Source organism: Monodelphis domestica, chromosome 2 (genome assembly GCF_027887165.1).
Source record: "Monodelphis domestica isolate mMonDom1 chromosome 2, mMonDom1.pri, whole genome shotgun sequence".
Taxonomy (NCBI): Eukaryota; Metazoa; Chordata; class Mammalia; order Didelphimorphia; family Didelphidae; genus Monodelphis; species Monodelphis domestica.
Genome location: NC_077228.1, coordinates 59948369 through 59966598, shown reverse-complemented (window position 1 = coordinate 59966598; position 18230 = coordinate 59948369). Strand labels below are relative to the sequence as shown.

At 40.8% G+C, this 18230-nt stretch overlaps 1 protein-coding gene across 2 annotated transcripts in view; it reads right to left on the bottom strand.

Moving 5' to 3' along the window:
• Positions 1 to 10499: 10499 nt before the first annotated feature.
• The window catches only part of UCK2 (uridine-cytidine kinase 2), a 79045-nt gene continuing 71314 nt past the window's right edge, over positions 10500 to 18230 (bottom strand). For both annotated transcript variants that reach the window (XM_001363732.4, XM_056815475.1), the window contains exons 6-7: positions 15161 to 15209; positions 10500 to 14561 (exon numbers count right to left, since the gene is read on the bottom strand). In XM_001363732.4, coding sequence (XP_001363769.1) covers positions 14422 to 14561; positions 15161 to 15209 — 189 coding nt within the window. In that variant the 3' untranslated portion in view covers positions 10500 to 14421. The remainder of the gene's footprint in view (positions 14562 to 15160; positions 15210 to 18230) is intronic.

Sequence of the window (18230 nt, the reverse complement as noted above, 5' to 3'; positions counted from 1 at the left end):
AAAAAGCTCTATCTATAGCCAAAGAAGGAACTGTCGGAATCTGATTACAAATCAAAGCATACCATACTTCATTTTATTTCCTTCATGAGTTTTTGTGTGTGTGTGTGTGTGTATGTAATATATGTCTTCTATCACAGGGAATATGTAAATATGTATTGCATGAAAAAACTAATATAACCCATATCAGACTATTTATGTCCTCAGAGAGGGGGAGAGGGAGGGAAGGAAGGAAAAAATCTATATCAGAAATGTCAGAAAACAATTGTTTTGTTTTGTCTAAATTATCTAAAATTGTTTCTACATGTAATTTTTAAAAACACAATTGAATTTTTAACAAATGAGTTTTCTCCCTAGATTTTGCACATTTTGTTGTTGTTGAGCCATGGGGCAAAGCATTTCCTTCTCTACTTCATTTTACAGACAATTTTACTGAGGCAAACAGGATTAAGTGCCTTGCTCTATGTCACACAGCTATACTTCAACTTAGAGATATGAGTCTTCTTGACTCCAGGTCTGGCACTCTATCCACTTCACTACCTGGTTACGCTTGTTTTGCACACAGTAAATATTTAAAGCATGATGAATGAATTGACAATGAAATGCTACAAATATCTCCTACTTCTATGCTTCCCTTTCCCATTGCTTGCACCCTAATTCAGCCTCTTGTCACCTACCAAAGTAGTTTCCTAAGTAGTCTTCTTCCCTTCCTTCATAAACCTATAGTTTTAGAGTTTCAACTGACCTTAAACCTCATCTGGTCTAATTCCTGACTGGACTATTACTCTTCTCCATTATTTTCTACCAGTGGTCCTTGACCCTCCAATTTGGAGACCCCCAGTATTAAGAAATTTGCCATCTCCCAGAATAACTCATTCTACTTTTAGATGGTTCTAGATGTTAGTAAGTTTTCTTTATCTTGAGATAAAAATCTTTTCCCTCTATAGAACTCTCTCATCCCTCTAGTTCAAATCACACACTGTTTCTTGAATCATCTTCCTAAAACATCAGAAATCTGCTCAAAAAACTTCAGTGGCTCCCCACTATTTACAAGATAAAGTCCAAAATCTATAGATTGGTTTTCAAAGCCCTCCATGATCCCCTCACTGTATCTCTAACCTTATCAATCTAACTCCCTTTTACAAATCCTATCTAGATTTCTTCAGGAGAACAAAAGGAGGGAGCAGGCAATCTCTGTACCTACTCTAAAGAATTGCTCTTGATTTCAGGTGTCCTGGCATTCTGCTTATATCAGTTAACAATATGTTTTCTCATTGTCAAAAGCTAATGGCCCAAGGCCTAGAACAATACCATATAAGTAGGAAAATTCAATAATTATAAGAGATATTGGAATTACCTTTCAAACCCTTAGAGAACTTGGACCTGAGATGAAAGAAGACCTCTCTTCCTATTGGTTATACAAAGCATCTACCTCCAAGGTGACTTTGACCAGGGCCTCATTGCCCTTCCTAGAATACCTTGTTAAAAGTTTACATGTTGACTCTCCTAATATAAGCCATTTCTGACCCTATATTTTATTGTCCTAGATCTTTTTACTAGGTCTATCTGATGTCTTCATGTTGTCACACTTGGCACTAAACCCTGCAGGGAAGCACTTAGGTGTATAAGGTTCTTATTACATTATTCTTCTCTCCCACCCCTATTTACTCAATCCTCTAATCTAACATTATTACTCTTTATTGCCTGAAAAAAATTGCCCTACCTTTCTTTGCCTCCATAATTCCATCATGCCTATTAGTGCTATTCCTTATGCATGGAATGCCTTACCAGAAGAATTAAATTCCTAGAGGGTCAAGACTTTTATTTTTGTCTTTGTATTCCCAACACCCCACACAGTGACTTATAAATAGCAGTCACTTAATAAAGTATTTGCCAGATTAAAATGGATTGCATGTAATGTCATCCTTCCCAGAATTCCCAAACTGATTCCCAGGGGTGGCTTTGGGTTACTTGAGTTTATCACAGAATATAAACTTTAATTCAGCACCAGGGCCAGGGACCATGCCCAGGAAGATATATCCTCTGGTACTCCTGATCTGATTTGGGAAGACCTCATATGGTCCTCCTTTAGATCCAGGAATACTTTGCTTTACTTAATATCCATCCTCTCCCCAAAATATATGCTCTTCTCCAATCCCCTATTCCTTTACAAATGAGATATGTGGGGTACTGTGGGAGGACTAACACCATTGATCGGGCTTTCCAAGTCCTTCTCAGGGCTGCTTATCCATCTTTGGCATACACCCCTCCCTCACCTGTAGCTCCAAGAAGCTATAGCTGTCTTGGCAGACAGGCTAAACCAAGTTGAGGGTAACCAACAGGTCTCAAACCTGTCTGTGAGTTAAGGATGATATCAACCCCAAGCAAGTGAAGGTCTCCCCTAGTAGGATGAATGAATGAGAATGACTTATTCCAATGGCCATGAAGGTAGTTGAAGCAAGCACTTAGTGGGGCATTTATTGCATAGTCAGATATTAAAAACTCCAAGATCATCTGCCACATTCCAAGCCATCACTAGTCATCTTGACTTTTATCTTGCCACTGGATTTCAATGACTCTGAAAGAGAGTGAAGCTGATGATCTTGTGTAATTCTGCCTCACTTAAATCCAACTCATGGCAAGTCAAGACATTGCTGCATGATATCATTGGTCCTCCACTAAAATGAAGGACCAGAGCAGCCGGTGGCTTAGTGGATAGAGAGCCATGCCTGGAGAGAGGGTTGAAATTTGATCTCAGACACTTCCTAGCTGTGTGACCCTGGGCAAGTCACTTGACCTCAATTGCCTAGACCTTATTGCACTTCTGTCTTAGAACAGATATTTAGTTTTAATTCTAAGAGAAGAGGTAAGAAGTGTATGTGGTGTGTGTGTGTGTGTGTGTGTGTGTGTGTGTGTGTGTGTGTGTGTGTTTTAAAAGAAGAGAATATGAAGAACCAATAACAACTTTCTAATTATGGAACCATAATCATAGCAATACTGCCATTACTACTAGAAAGGAGAGTTAATCTACTCGACTAAAGTTCTACTCACCTCTTATAACTTTCCAACCATCATAGCCCATTCTGGCCACCACTCCCTATATCTCTCCCTATTTGGCTGTAAACTGAGGGCAAGAACTCTCTTCACTTTTATTTTTATCTCCAGAGCTTAATCCAGATAATCATTTAATATTTTTTCATTCCTTCATGTAGCCCCTTAAGATTTACAAAGTATTTTGCTTATAAAGCACCCTTTGAGATAAGAAATACAAATATTTTACATCCATTTCACAGATGAGCCTTTACAAAGGCTCAGAGAGACTTGTCCAGTCACATAGCTTATAAGTGATGGTGACAAAATCTGAACCCATGGCTCTTGTCTCTAAGGTCCAGCACTCATTCCCCTTTTTCACATTGTCTTCCTCTACTGCTCCCATGTGCTTCATTGGATGCAATGAAAAAAGAGAATGAGTATAACTATGGCACACTAAATAAATTACTATCATTTCCCCTTCTGCTGTTCGTATAATATAGCAACTGTTCTCATTTTTACAACTCATCTTCATATCTATGATCTCATATGACTGCCACAACAATGCCTCAAGGAAGGTTAAGGCAGAGATTCCTGTTCCCATTTTACTAATGAAGAACTTTGGGGATACAAAGGAAGAATTACTTGGGCAAAGTCATACAAACAGCTGTAGGCAAAACTGAGGCTGTGTCCTGTCTTTCTCAACTACCAGGCCCTCTCCTTGACTCCATATGGAACAATTCTTCCATATTGTTACCCTCCCTGGCTCTCTAGATTGCTAAGACTTCATTTCCTAGATAAATCCTCTCTAGCTTGTTTTCAAAAAACCAGAGGATTCTTGGCAGCTGTTGTATTTTTTCCCCTTTTAATTTTCTATCACTTCTTTATTCATCATCATCACTCCCCTTGAATATCCATTCCTGTGAAATAAACTAATTTCTTTTTATTTATTTCCAATCACTCACTTCAACTTTCTTGCCTCTCTGTATTTCATAGGGTCATAGATCTAGGGCTAGAAGAGATCACAAGAGGACATCTATTCCAACCCTCTTGTTTTATAGATGAGGAAACTGAGGTTCAGGGAGATTATGATTTGCTCACGGTCACACAGGTAGTATGCATCAGAGAACACATTTGAACCCAGGTCCTCAAACTCCAGAGCCTAGCCTCCTTGCACAGCAGTAGCACACTGATCCCACTGGCTACATGTTTATTGTCCATTGACCTCTCTTCCTTTGCTTTCTTTGGGGGAAAGTCACAAATCCATCTTCCCCATTCTGGATGGGCTTTTCATCCTATCCCTGTCATATTTGCCAAATCTCTCTTTCTCTAGTAGTCCTGCTAAGAACCTCTTCATAGACCCCCAGAGAAGAGAGCCAGACCAAAGCCTAGACTCTCTTCAGATTATTGTACACAGGGTTAGGATGAGGAGATGCGCATGCCCAAAACTTCCCTTCCTAGCCCAGTTCAGCCCTGCTGTGACCAGTACTCAAACAGGAAAATTATGGGAGAATGCAAAGGAATCAGTCTGGGTCAGCTGGACCTGGAAAGATTCCAATTTCATTCCAATCAACAAATATTTATTAGGTACCTACTGTGTGCAAAGCACTATACTAGAATTTGAAGGAAATACAGTTTAGAGAGGATACAACCCCCGCCCTATTTCAGGCTCACAGTCTAGTAGGGTGATATGTCACACAAATAATTAACATGTTCCTCTTAGCCTGGTTGACCTCAAAGCTTCTATCAAAACAGAAACAGGTATGTCTTCTCTATGATGACACATCAACTGGCTCCCAACTGGTCTCTTTTGATGAATGGTAAAGGCCAAACTTGAATGGCACTAGAAGAAAGACAAAATTGACTCCGAGGCATTGGAGTCTTTGAGAAGCAAGTCATTTGGAGACACATAGTTAAGCATTTATATTATGCTTTAAAGTTCACAAAGGGCTCTACATGTTATTTCATTTGATCCACATAACAACCCTATGAGATAGGTGCTATTGTTATCCCCATTTTACAGATGAGGAAACTGAGGGTAAAAGAGGTTAATTGACTTGCCCAGAGTCACACAGTTAGTTAAGAATCTGAAGATGAATTTAGACTCAGGTCTTCCTGACTCTAAATCCATCACTCTATCCATTGTGCCACAAAGGATAGGAAAAAACATTCTCCCCATACTCTCTATTCTCCCACCCTCATCAAGTGGCCCAGAAGGATCAACTCAGTGAAAGTGAGGAAAGAGAAGGGGTTCAAAGAATTCTTCAGCAGAGACCTTGGCTTCCTATCAAGAGAGGGGCATCTCTAAGATCTCTCTAGATCAGTGGTTCTCAACCTTTCTAATGGCGTGACCCCACAATACAGTTCCTCATGTTGCAGTGACCCCAAACCAAAAAATTATTTTGGTGGCTACTTCAAAACTGTAATTTTGCTACAGTTATGATTCGGAATGTAAATACCTGATATGCATTATGTATTCTCATTGCTACAAATTGAGAGGTTGAGAACCACTGCTCTAAAGTAAAAGGAATTTTCAAAGGCTTCAGGAGATAATTCATAGCTAAAGATTCCCAATTCTCTTTGCTATGACTATCCAACAGGAAACTACTGGCCCAAGATTAAAGATCTCAAGCAAATGAGGAGCTCTCAACTTGCTCAGGTTCTTCCCATCTGAGCTAGAGGCTGCAATATTAGCAAGTTAGGCAGCCTTGCAGAAGGAAATTTCAGGTCTCTTTCTTCCTCCATCTCTTCCAGATTTCCTGGGAGGCTTGTTGAAAGGAAGCCACAAATATGGGCTGCGCTCTCTCCACACAACCCAATCAGAACATAAAGTCTTATCATTCTATGCAACTAAGGCTCAAAGTTATTAAAATCCACAAGCATAGGAAGGCAGGATCCATTTCACAATTCTCAGTAAATACCAATGACCCAAAGCTCACTGGAAAAATAAAAGGACAGGGTGTCATCACAAGAGCACCCTGGTTTGGATCCCAGTTTGACCATTCAGTTGGCTAACTTTGATTCTGAGAAAAGTCACCAAGCCTTTCTGAGCTTCAGTTTCCTCCTTTGTAAAATGGAGGCAATGTTTGTATTAATCAACAAACATTAATGAAGTCCTTCCTATTTGTCAGGCACAATGCTAAGCACTGGGGATATGGGTAAACGCAAAAGACAGTATAAGAGTTTAGTAAAACTTAAATGACTATATAAACACAAGACTTTATTAAAATGCACTTTAGTGGGCACCTAGCTGAGTTATCTCTTTTCACATGTCCTTCCTGAAGCTGCCCACAAAGAGAACACACACCAAAGAGATTCTGAGAACTCCTGAGCCTAAGTTTCTGCCTAATTAGGGCTGCACCTGCCAATGGGTCATGTTTAGAAAAACACTGAAAGGGGGGCTGCCAGCTTAAGCAAGGAACATGAATCACATGAAGAAGGCTTCCTGGTATGCCCAATCACACTACACTGAAAGGCACAGGACCCAAATTCTAATCCCAGTTCTTGCCCTATTGAGCTGTCTGGCCTAGGATTTCCTCATCTGAAAAATGGAAGGATTGTATTAGATAAGCAAGTTTCTTTGTAGTTCTACAAAAGTCCTGGGATTTTAAGAAGTGGTCTCCTACCAGCTGCCATGGCTCAACCTACTTCATGGGTCAAACAAGCTAAAAGGAATGTGTTGTTTGGATTGGCTTTTAATTTTAACAAAAAAGAAAAACCCCTGAATTTTATTGGCAAAACAATAAAATGTATTTGGGTCCTGACTCCTCTGACTTGCTGTTTAACTAATGTAGCCCATTTTATTCCTCTCTAAAATGAGGAAGGTATAGGTCAGTGGCTTCTAATTCTAATATTCCAAACACACACTACAGTGCAAAACAGAATTAAGTTTTGGGGACATGCAATTCCAGATACAAAAGGGAGAATATGAAGAAATCTCCGGAGATGTCTCTATTAGCTCCAGAGTGGCCCATTTAGGACCCCTCTGTCAAAGGAAAGAGCAGCAGCCCAGGTGATGATCTCAAAAAGGATGGGAAGTGGAACCTGATTGTGGCCACTAGGTGGGGCATATCTATTAAAAAGTTAGCCAAGGGAATAAGACAAAAAAGAAAAATGATAAATGCTGGAGAAAATGGGGGAAATTTGGAACACTGATACACTGTTGGGGGAGGTATGAACTGATTCAGCCATTCTGGAGAGCAATTTGGGGAACCAGGCTGAAAGGGTCATAAAATTAGGCAAACCTTTGGACCTAGCAATACCACAACGAGGTTTATATCCCAAAAAGATCATAGAGAAGGGGAAAGGACCTACATATACAAAAATATCTATAGCAGCTCTCTTTGTGGTGGCAAAAAATTGGAAAGGGACACCCATACATTGGGAAATGGCTGGACAAGATGTGATATAGGGTTATAATGGAATACTATTGCTCCAGAAGATCCAATGAACAGGATGGTTTCAGAAAAACTTGGCGAGTTGTTGTTTTTTTTTTTGGGGGGGGGGGGAGTTACCCAAGGAAAGAAAAAGGAGGAAACCAGAAATTGTTAAGATTTATTCTTCTCTGTTTATAAGAGGATTCTGAATCACACCAACATCATCATTGTTGGATTAGGGTCATGGGGCTTGTCCCCACTAAACATGATCATGTATATTTAGGCTAACCCCATCATGCATTGCAATGACTGATGGTCCACTGGATGTCCCCATTAAATATGATCCAGGTGCCTGTGGGAGTCTGAAACCAAAAAAGGTCTATAAGGCAGCATGGAAAGGAATTAAACCAAAGTATACACAGCCATGGAATCCTGAGTGCAAATATCTGCATTGGGACAGTACTATAAAGAGAATAGGGGTGTAGAAAGTACTAGAGTGGAAGGTGGGAGGAAGGTAGAAGAGAATAAGCATTTAAATAGTGCCTGTTCCGAACTATGCTAAGGGCTTTTAAAAAAAGGCAAATTCCTTTTGATCCTCAACAACCCTGCCACTAAGCAGAACCATTGTAAATGGTACTCAGTATGAAGCCCCCACATATCTCAAGAGTGACATATAGCTCCAAATAAACTTAAAAATAAGGTTTTATGGGGTTTTATTGTTTTTAATCACACTGAATCATATTTTAGCATTCTAGTCTTCACCACTTCTGCTGTTTAATATCCAAAATCATAGCTTCTAATAGGGGCAAAAATTTCATTTAAAGTCAGAAAAGCCTTGGAAGATAATCTCACCAAATCCTTAATTTTACAGAGTAACACTGAAGCTCAAGGTCACACACATTAGTTTGGCATTCAAACCCAGGTCCTCTAATTCATCCTCCACAAAGCTGCCTGTGAGTTTCTTAAAGCACTAGTCTTACCAAGTTACCCCTCTATTCAAGAAATTCCACTGGTTCCATATTGCCTCCAGGAACACATATAAAATTCTCTGCTTGGCATTTTAAGCTTTTGACATCCTGGTCCCTCCCAATCTTTCCAGGCATCTTAGAACTTGTATCCTTCACAAAAGGATTCTATGATCAGCTATATTGACCTATGCTTGCTGTTCATGGCACCTGCCATCTCCAACCCTTCCCTCTCTGTGCCTAGACTACTTTCCCTCCCCATTTGTCTTTTAGAATCCCTGGCTTCCTTCAGAAGTAAATTTGAAAGGCCATCTTCTTCTGCAGGAGTCCTTTTCGTATCTACCCAAGATGCTAGAGCTTTACCCTTTTAGTTTTATTGTTATTTATCTATTGTGTGTGCGTAGATTTATCTTGACCAGACGTATTGAAATCATCTCACCCCTTAGACCACAAACTTCTTGAGAGCAAGGACTGCCTTTGCCTTTCCGCAAATCCTCAGTGGTTAACCCAGCATAAGCACTTGATAAAAAGCATGATTATTTTAACTTGTGAGCCCCAGCACCAAGAATAGTGGATTGTATGAAGTAGGCACTTCATTTTTTAATTGCATTGATACAATTTTAGAAACCCTTAATGGACTAGAGATGGGAAAATTGGCACCCAGGAAAGTCAAGTGATTTTCTAAGTTCACACAAGGAAGATGGCGGCATGAATGGGATTAGAAACCAGTAATTTTTTTTTGGGGGGGGGGGGCTGCCTCCAATATCTGGATCTTGTTCAAATTCCTAGTACTTAGGATTTCAAGTTTTTAACTCACACTTGGTTGTATCTGTGTGTCTGTTTATGCATAGGTATATAATTATATATACATTTACGTACACATTGTTATAAGGAAGAGAATCCCTATTCTTGGCTAAGCTAAACTAAAGCCCCTTAGTTGGTTTTAAGGAAAGGGTCTGTGTAAGCCTGATAGGGTCCAGGGAAGGTCCTAGATCCAAAAGGACCCAGGTCTGGTCTCACAATCAGATGGTTTGGGACCACCAGGAACTGCAGGGACTAACAACAGATCAGCAAGGCAACAGGGCAGCAGGGCAGCCGGATAGCAAGACAGGATAGGGAATTCAGGTAGCACTAAGGAAAAGCAGCCTGTCTCCAGGTCAAAACCAGAGACAAGCCCCTAAACCTCAGTTTACTGTCTCTCCCTTAACTTTCCCATTCTAGAATTCTCTCCCTGTTAGTCTCATGCCTCTGCAAACTTGCTCTAACCCTCTCTTCCTTATAACAATATAGACATCCACGACTATTTGGGTAGAATCCAAAGTTCAGAAAAGTAGTGTAATCGATTCTCAATGATTTGGAGTTACTTGCTGGGTTCAAGATAAATGTTCATGGTAGACAGCACCATAATCTAAGCAACTTCCTTTTTACTATTAACTCTTTGGGGTCAGACTCCCTTAGCAGACTGGGAAAGTCTATAGACCTTTGTGTAGAAGCATGTTTTTCAGTGCTGAATTACAAAAGAAACTAGTGAAATAGTCATCAATTTTTTTTTAGAAAATTGTCTCCTTCTTGGGGGTACCCAGACCCTCAGCTTCGTGGAGCAACCAATAGTTTCTAAGTGGCACTTGTTTGATTGAAGTAGCACCTGGGCAAACCAAACTCTCTGGTCTTACGGGCAAGAGGTAACATCAGAAATTAACTCCTAGCTGAGGAAGTATCTCAAGTAGGAAAAATGAGTTCTATGGTTCCAGCAGAAACTCAGGATTGAAATAAAGGTTGAGAATCATGAGCAATGGGGCTGGCTTGGATTAGACTTGCAAAAGAACATCCTAGGCCAAGAGTCCGAGAGCTGGTTTCTTCCTATTTAGCAGCATGTGGGTTTGCAAAAGCCCCTTCATCTCTTTGGGCCACAGATTGCAATTGGGGACCCCTTTGACCTGCCTACCTCAAAGGGTTGACACGAGGCTCAAAGGAAATGTCTGTGAAACCTTTACAAACCTGTGATGTTTCATATCGCCTGTCTTCTTCTCTATGAAAGCTCAGAGATCTGCTACGATCACTCTCACAACTCACACCGAGTTTAATTACTTCTTCTGAACACACCAAATATAAAGGCAAAGGAAAGGGTCGATTCCTTTTGATAACATCTTTATTTACAGGGAAGGACAGAATACGCATAGGCAAGAGTATTTCATCACTAATAACAAACAGAAAAGGCAAATGTATAAATTTAAAACAAAAAAATCTAACCCCTCATGGAAAACCCAAGCCTAATTCTGGAGATACTGGCAGCTACTGCCTCTATCACTTACATAAAGGCAGAGTTCTTGAACTAGCAAGGGCAGTTTGCCCTTATTGCCCTTATTATCTCAGTCTATATTATGCAGTTTAACCATTTGCCTGATCCAGAGGAAAGTGGTCGCTCACTTTCCCTCACCGATGGGTAAAGAGAACTTCAAGCTCTCAATTCATTTCAACAGGTTTCTCTCCTGAGCAGAAGCTGCTTGCCACCACCATTCCAGCTCATAAAGCATGCTTTGCCTAGTGGACCCAAAGAAAATTTTAGGAGGGCCAACTAAGATGGCAGACGTTCAACCAGACCTTTCTGTAAGAGGTCCAATTGTTATGGACTCAGCTGATAGTCTTCATGGGCTAAAAATATCGAACCCACTTTGGGGATTGGAAGATTCCATGTGCAGAAGATGGGGTGCTGAGCTGAAGGACACAGAAGAACACTTGCTACTTACTAGCCTTCCATTGTTGCCAGACCAAGAGGGCTCTTACCAAGAGGTCGCTTATTTACATACAATGCTGAATGGATTTAAGGAGTCTAGATTTCCCTCTGAGCAAGCAAAGACATTTCAAATCCCCCAGGCAATTGTCCGATCTAGAACCCATTAAAGGGCAGAAAAGCATTTTCCTGAGATCGACCACCCCCACCAGAGACCAGGTGGCTGTGGTGAACCCTTGGGAGTACTCTGGAGGTACAACGGCTACTTTTACCACTCCTGGCCCCCAGTGACCTGTAACTGATCTGGGCTGGATCCAACTACATTCCCAATAGCATCCAGTAGTTCTCCTGGCAATCCTTAGCCCACAATCCATCTTTCCTTGGGTTAACTGGGATATGAATGATGGAGGAGGCAACAAGTTCTGTTTCAGGGGTTAGGGTGAAGCCAGATTTTGCTCACATTATATCATCCTGGCTACCCGGCTGCAGGTCCTGAGTTTCAAGGCAGAAATTTAGCACCTTCTAGTGGTGAATCTGAAGGAACCCTCCATGGATGCTCTACCTCTGGGCTCATCTTCGTCCACATCCCAACATCCACACAGGGGCATGAGAGGACAAGAAGGTCAATGAGGGAATCTGCCATGCCTATAGATGATGGCACACCATGCCCAGGGCACCCAGGGACCATGGCCATGCCCCTGAACTTCTTGATTTCCTCCAATAGGGCAATCCCTGCTCTGTGCTATAGTTTGGGGGAGTCCTCTTTGGATGGAAATACTGCCACCAAGTGACAGGGAAAGGCCAGAGGCCATTATCAAACTGGTGGAAGGTAGAGCAGGAGTGGAGAGAGAAGGACTGCAGGGATGGAGGAAGGGGGATTGTGTGGATTGTGTGGAGAAAAGAACCTGCTGGGAGGATGGCCTTGGTCCCAAATACCACAAGTAGATGAAGAAGCAACTAAGTAAAAGGGTTGGTGACAATAGAAGAATCTGTCTTACAAGGCAGTGGGATAGGCTGCCAAGGCACTAAATGGTTTGGCACCTGGGAGCTTCAAGTAAAGGTAAGCATGGTACCCGCTGCAAGGCAAAGACTCTCTGAGAGACACTTCCCAGGGGCAGAGCCTGCCCCCACCTAGGGGTAAGGCTCTGCCTTTTCTGAGGCTCCTGGCCCTCCACTTTTCCTCTTCTCCCAAGCCTCAGAGCTCTCTGAGGTGTGACTCATAAAGGAATGTGACTGAATAGGAGGACAAAGATTCCAGAACTTCTACCTACAAAGGCTTGTCATTCTCTTTCAAAGGGGACACCTCCAGAGGCTAGCACAATGAATCATTGACACTTCCATGGCTTAAAACATTCTGGGAACTCCTTTCTTTTCAACTGCCTTCAGAGAGCCCTTCTCTCCAGAGAAAACGGATTTTCTTTTCTTTTTTTTTTTTAAGTGGCACCTTTTTGGAGGGCTAGCAGATCTGTGTCCTTGGGAGTAGGTTCAGTTTTGAGAAGTACCCAAGTCCCTGGTGAAGAAGACAGGGTGGGGTGCCATCTGGGATTAAAGGACAAGTTGTGGCCAAGTGATGAGATTGGTTTTGTTTTGTGATTGAAACTAGTCCTTGATGGCCACTGGCAGAGTTCCCAGAATGCCAGAATAGTCTTCCCCCATCCTGGTGTACCCCAATACCCCCAGGTGATTACTTAGAAATATCACACAAATTTTGGATAAAGACAATCAGGCAAGTTATAAAAAATAAAATAAAATCAGTCGTGTTACTTTAAGATCATATCTCATAAATCCAGTAGTTCTGATCCCCTAACCCCTGCCCCCAGAAGTCAGCGAGGAATCTGTCTCTGTTGCAGACTAAGAGAAAATTACACAGTATTCTGATTGTTAGGGGGCACCTGGCTGGGGTTTACGTCCCTGTAAATGAAAGGGAATTCCATTTATTTAAGATGGAAATACACCATCCCCTCCTCGCACCTCTAAGGCACAGGATGGAGCTGTACCCTTTTCTGTGGTAACAGCAATTTTATCCTAGTTGTCACATGAAAAAGAAATTATCCTTAAATTTTTTGAAGTCAAAAAAAATCATTGATGGGAACGAATCTGGCTTTAGCATCCTTTTTTGGAGGGGAAGAGAAAGGAAACAAAGCTAACCCCTCGGTCAGAGAGGGAAATGGCTAAAGTTTCTTGTTCTGGCTCTTCCTACCACTGAGATCATTGGCCACATGGAAGGGTCTGAGAACCCGAGTCATTAATCAGAAAGGAAATTCACAGAAGCCAAGATCTTTCCCTTGCTGTGTAACAACAGGATGGGGGTGCCATCACTCGGTTCTTTCCAGGAATCATCTGAAGCCAGTATCTGAAGAGATCCCCACACACCCGCAACCCGGTGCCTGTTCTACTCTTGCTCTGCCTCTATGATAATAACAATCTCACAAAATTCCTACTTAATCTGGCGGGAGCCAGAAGCAACCTTGTCCTCTCTGAGTAGACTGAAAAGGAAAAAATAAAGGGAAATAGAAAGACCAAATGGATGTTGGGCAAGGGGACGACAAAGAGAACATTCAAGACTTACTCTCTTCTGCAGGGCACTTCCTTCCCTGAGTATGATTTTGGGGTCTTCCCTCATTCCCAACCAAAAAGAGTGAGCTTAAACAAACTAAAACTTCTCCTATCCTTAAGGACTAGCCCCAGAAGATGGCATCTGTCAGAAGAGAGCAGCACTGGGCAGGAAAGACAGGGAGGAATGTCAGAAGCCAATCCTTTCCAGAATTCCTCCAGAACTCAGGATAACTTATCAGCTGTCCTTCCCTCTGCATCTCCCCTCTTTGACAGAATCTGGAACTACTGGCTTTTTCTATCTGGAAATATAAGAAATGAATGCCCACTGCCAGGGCTAAAGCACCTACCCCAGAAAATACAAGCACGAGCTCTCACAATATCCTCTTGGAAAACACTCACGGCAAACAGCTTTACATTATTCTACATTTACACAAAAATAGATTTATATATATATATATATATGTATATATTTATAACTGGTTACACGATGGACTCGTAAATTCAGCATCCCCGTATCTCTTGGCACAGTTTATCACCTAAACTCGGGTCATCTTTCATCTCGCTCTGCCCATTCCAAAAGTACAAAAAAAAATCAAAGGCATTTCATCTCCGAGGGTGGTTTCTTAAATATAGTCCTGTCGCTGGAAACACTATATACACAGGTCAGCGCTGCCGCCGCCTCCTCTTCATCCTCCTCCTCCTCGTCGTCTCCCACGTGAATGAGGGACAGGACTCAGGGCAGGAATGCCGAGTCAGGCACAGGAGGTCAGTGGGGCCGGCTGCTGGACTCGGAGGCCTGTCTCTTGCGGGAGGGGGTGTAACCATTGAGGCAGTTGTTGGTCTGGCGCTTGGTGAGGCCTCCATTCAGGATGTCTTGGATGTGCTGAACAATGAGGTTGATGGCCACTGGAGGGGCAGAGAGGATCAAAAGATGAGGAGACTCAGAACAGAGTCTAAAGCAACATGGCAGCATATGCTGAAAATTGTCATGTGTGATTGGGAAAATAAATTATCCTTGAATTTTTTTTAAGTCAAAACTCAATTTTAAGGGGGCAGCTGGGTAGCTCAGTGGATTGAGAGCTAGCCCTAGAGACGGGAGGTCCTAGGTTCAAATCTGGCCTCAGACACTTCCCAGCTGTGTGATCCTGGGCAAGTCACTTGACCCCCATTGCCTAGCCCTTACCACTCTTCTGCCTTGGAGCCAATACACAGTATTGGCTCCAAGACAGAAGGTAAGGGTTTAAAAAAAAACAACTCAATTTTAACTTAATATTTTTTAAATTGGGCAAAATAAAATCTTGGAGTGTTTTAAAAAGTTAAAATTTAATTTTAAATTAATAAAAATGTAAAAATGTGGGGAAAAAACTACCTTGTTTTCATTTAATTTTAAAATAAAAATTTAGTTAAAATTTAATTTCAATTTAATAAAATTTTAAAAATTAAAAAAATTATCTGTATCCTCAAGGGACTGTTCCTCCTCCCCATCACACCCCACCAGAACTCACCTATGTTATCCACACCTCTGGGAATAATCACATCAGCATATTTCTTAGTCTATGAAAAAGATTTTTTTAAATTAGCACAATGGAAGAATTCAGAATCATATTATGGAACATGACTTAGTCTCTGAGCATAGAATGTTGGGATTCCAGAGTCTAAGGACCTCCACTTCTTGATACCTGTGTAGCATTGAGCAAATGCATTCCTTAATTTCTCTGGGCCTTAGTTTTAACATCTGTGAAATGAGTGCCCAGGTGATCTCTTTCAGCTTTATAACCCATGATCCTATAATGAGTTCTTAGGCAATATTTTCTTTGCTGCAAACTAAGAATTTTACAGCTTAAAACTCTGAGCTTTATACAGGCAAATTCTGGCCACCTATATTATATTAACTGATTCCAGAGGAAAATATACAGTTTGAATAGACTCTAATGCTTAGCTCTTAAGAGCACTCTTCTGCCTTAGAACCAGTACATAGTCTTAATTCTAAGACAGGTAAGAGCTTAAAAAGACCTCTCTGAAAGTTAAAGAAATGTCATGCTTGGGAGAAACATGATTGATAGGAGACAGGAGATCATTTATAAACAAACAGTGGCTTAAGGAAGAATGAAGAATTTTATTTGATTTTATCTGGCTGCCCCAATCAATGAGATACATGGAAAACAAAAAAAAAGAAATTAAATGGATTATTATTTGCATATAAGTAAGAATAAAATACAAATTAAATGTGAAAGTCAAGTTTAATGACCTATACTCAAATTGTCTAACAGTGTCTTGATTTCAAGTTCCTTTGGTCCAATCACTTACTCTCAAATTCATACTGACATTTAACACTGTTTACACATTCATTTGCTATGCACATTAGAATTCAGCATAGAAAGACAAGTATTTATCTCACCAACAGATGATTTGTGGCCAAAGAAAAAGGTAGAAAAACTGTCCAATAAAAAAAGGACAAACAAGGGCGTGAACCATCCTGCTTAGGATTTCACAAGGTCAGTGAAAGAAGAAAACACTTAACAGTTTCTTCTCTTCTTAAGGCAAGAAGTAGTAGGAAGAGGGGGATAAGGCTGTGAATAAGGCATATGAACATGAAATAGTGTGTGCATCTGGAAGCTCTAAAGCATATTCTAAAACTAAAATATAAGAGATTTTAGGCTTTTACCTGCCCCCAAACCCTTCCAGTTTTGTGGATGGCTACAAGACAATTATTCCAACAGGAGATTTATTTTCCTAATTACTTTATGCTCAGACTCACATCAGGAACATAAAACTCAACAGGGAACAAAAAAAAAACTCTTAATTTCCTAATTGAAAGTATTAATTCTGTTTTATCCGAGTTCCAAAACTAAACAGAAATACACTTTCTCTGAGTGGCTTAACTCAACATGAATCCATCCAAGCATCATCTTTTCTCCCTAGACTAGACTATAAGTTCTTGAGGGATGGAACTCTACACCCTTCAGTACGTATGTTATTCTTTGCATATAATAAATAGCTACTGATTAACTATTCATTTGATGCTTGGACAAAAATGGGAGGTAGAAGGTGTCATGGTATGAAGACAAATGAGAAACTCCCTGAAAAACAATTTGAAGCAATAATCCTAAAAGGTCTACAATAGACTTTAAGACTGCTGAATTAGAATAGCATTATATAAAAATCTTAGTCAGCCACTCCTGAACCAAATTCAATAGACATTCCATTTCCTTTCAGTCCTGGGCTTATAATAGAACATACTGGCTTACCTTGAGTATATAATAGCTAGATGGGAAGAAGAAAAGAGTTGGGTGGCTGGAGAAATGGACTCAACCAGATTCTAAATTTCACCCAGGTACATGGCCAACAAAATAACCCAGAGTTTAACTCTGCTCACGTTAAGAAATATGGCAGCTAGGTTGGCTCAGTGGATAAAGAGCAAGGCCTAGAAATGGGAGGTCCTGGGTTCAAATCTGGCATCAGACATTTCCTAGCTGTGAGATGCTGGACAAGTCACTTAGCCCCCATTGCTTAGCCTTATTGTTCTTCTGCCTTGGAATCCATATGCAGTATGAATTCTAACACTGAAGATAAGGTTAAAAAGGAAAAAAAAATGTGGTCAATTTGTGGAGGAGGAGAAGGGAACAAATACTTAACATGGGCCTCAGTTATTACATCCGTAAAATATGGGAGTAGGTGACCTCTCTCCTAGGACCTACGACCCTATAGAGTTCTGGTGCAATATTTCTTTTGCTGCTAAGAATTCTTATAGCTTAAAAACACAATGTTTATAAAGGCAAAACTCCGGCCAGTTGTATTAAATGATTCCTTGAGAAAATTTTCCCTATCTCTGATCTGACACTGGAAATTACAGCTGGTTTGTGGTGATTTTCTAGAAGTTAACTAGTATCTCTTTAATCAAACTTAAAAAGATTTTTTTTAAATCAAAGTTTTATGAAAGGGAAATGGGAGTAAAAATGAAGATTTTGTGATTTTCTAAAGTAATAATAAATAATAAACAGTCACAAATATTGGCTTCACAGTTCAATGAGCTCCCAAGAGATGTCACTCAGAAGAGCTAGGCCAAACTGCCATCCCAAGACAGCTGAATAAAATAGAGCTTCAATGGCTAGAAGCAAAATTTTATGGGTTTGTTTTTTGGTTTTCCTCCAAGGCCAATGAATATCTCCACTAGGATGGATAGGGGAAATCTCTACACTAAATACTCGTCTTTCCAGATCACTCTTTCTCTAACCTCATCCCATCGCTCTCCCTCCCTCATGTACCAGGAAGGTGAGTACTCCTCCTGGGCTGAGCTCCAATTCTACAGGAACAAAGACTTTCTCCTTGAATGACTAGTTCCTTCACTGCCTAGTTGGAGAATTCACAGGACTTGCCCAGGGCTAGAACTGCCAAAGGACTAGCTCTGTGCCAAGGAGGAAGCGGGGAAATTTTTGAGGCAAGTCCCGTAGTACAAAGCTTATTTTATTTCTCCTTCCCAAATTTAAACCATCTGCTTTAGAACATCAAGTCAGAAGCAAAGAAAAACAAACCTGTGGAAAGTCATGAGGGAAACAGATCAATATGAAATTGAGG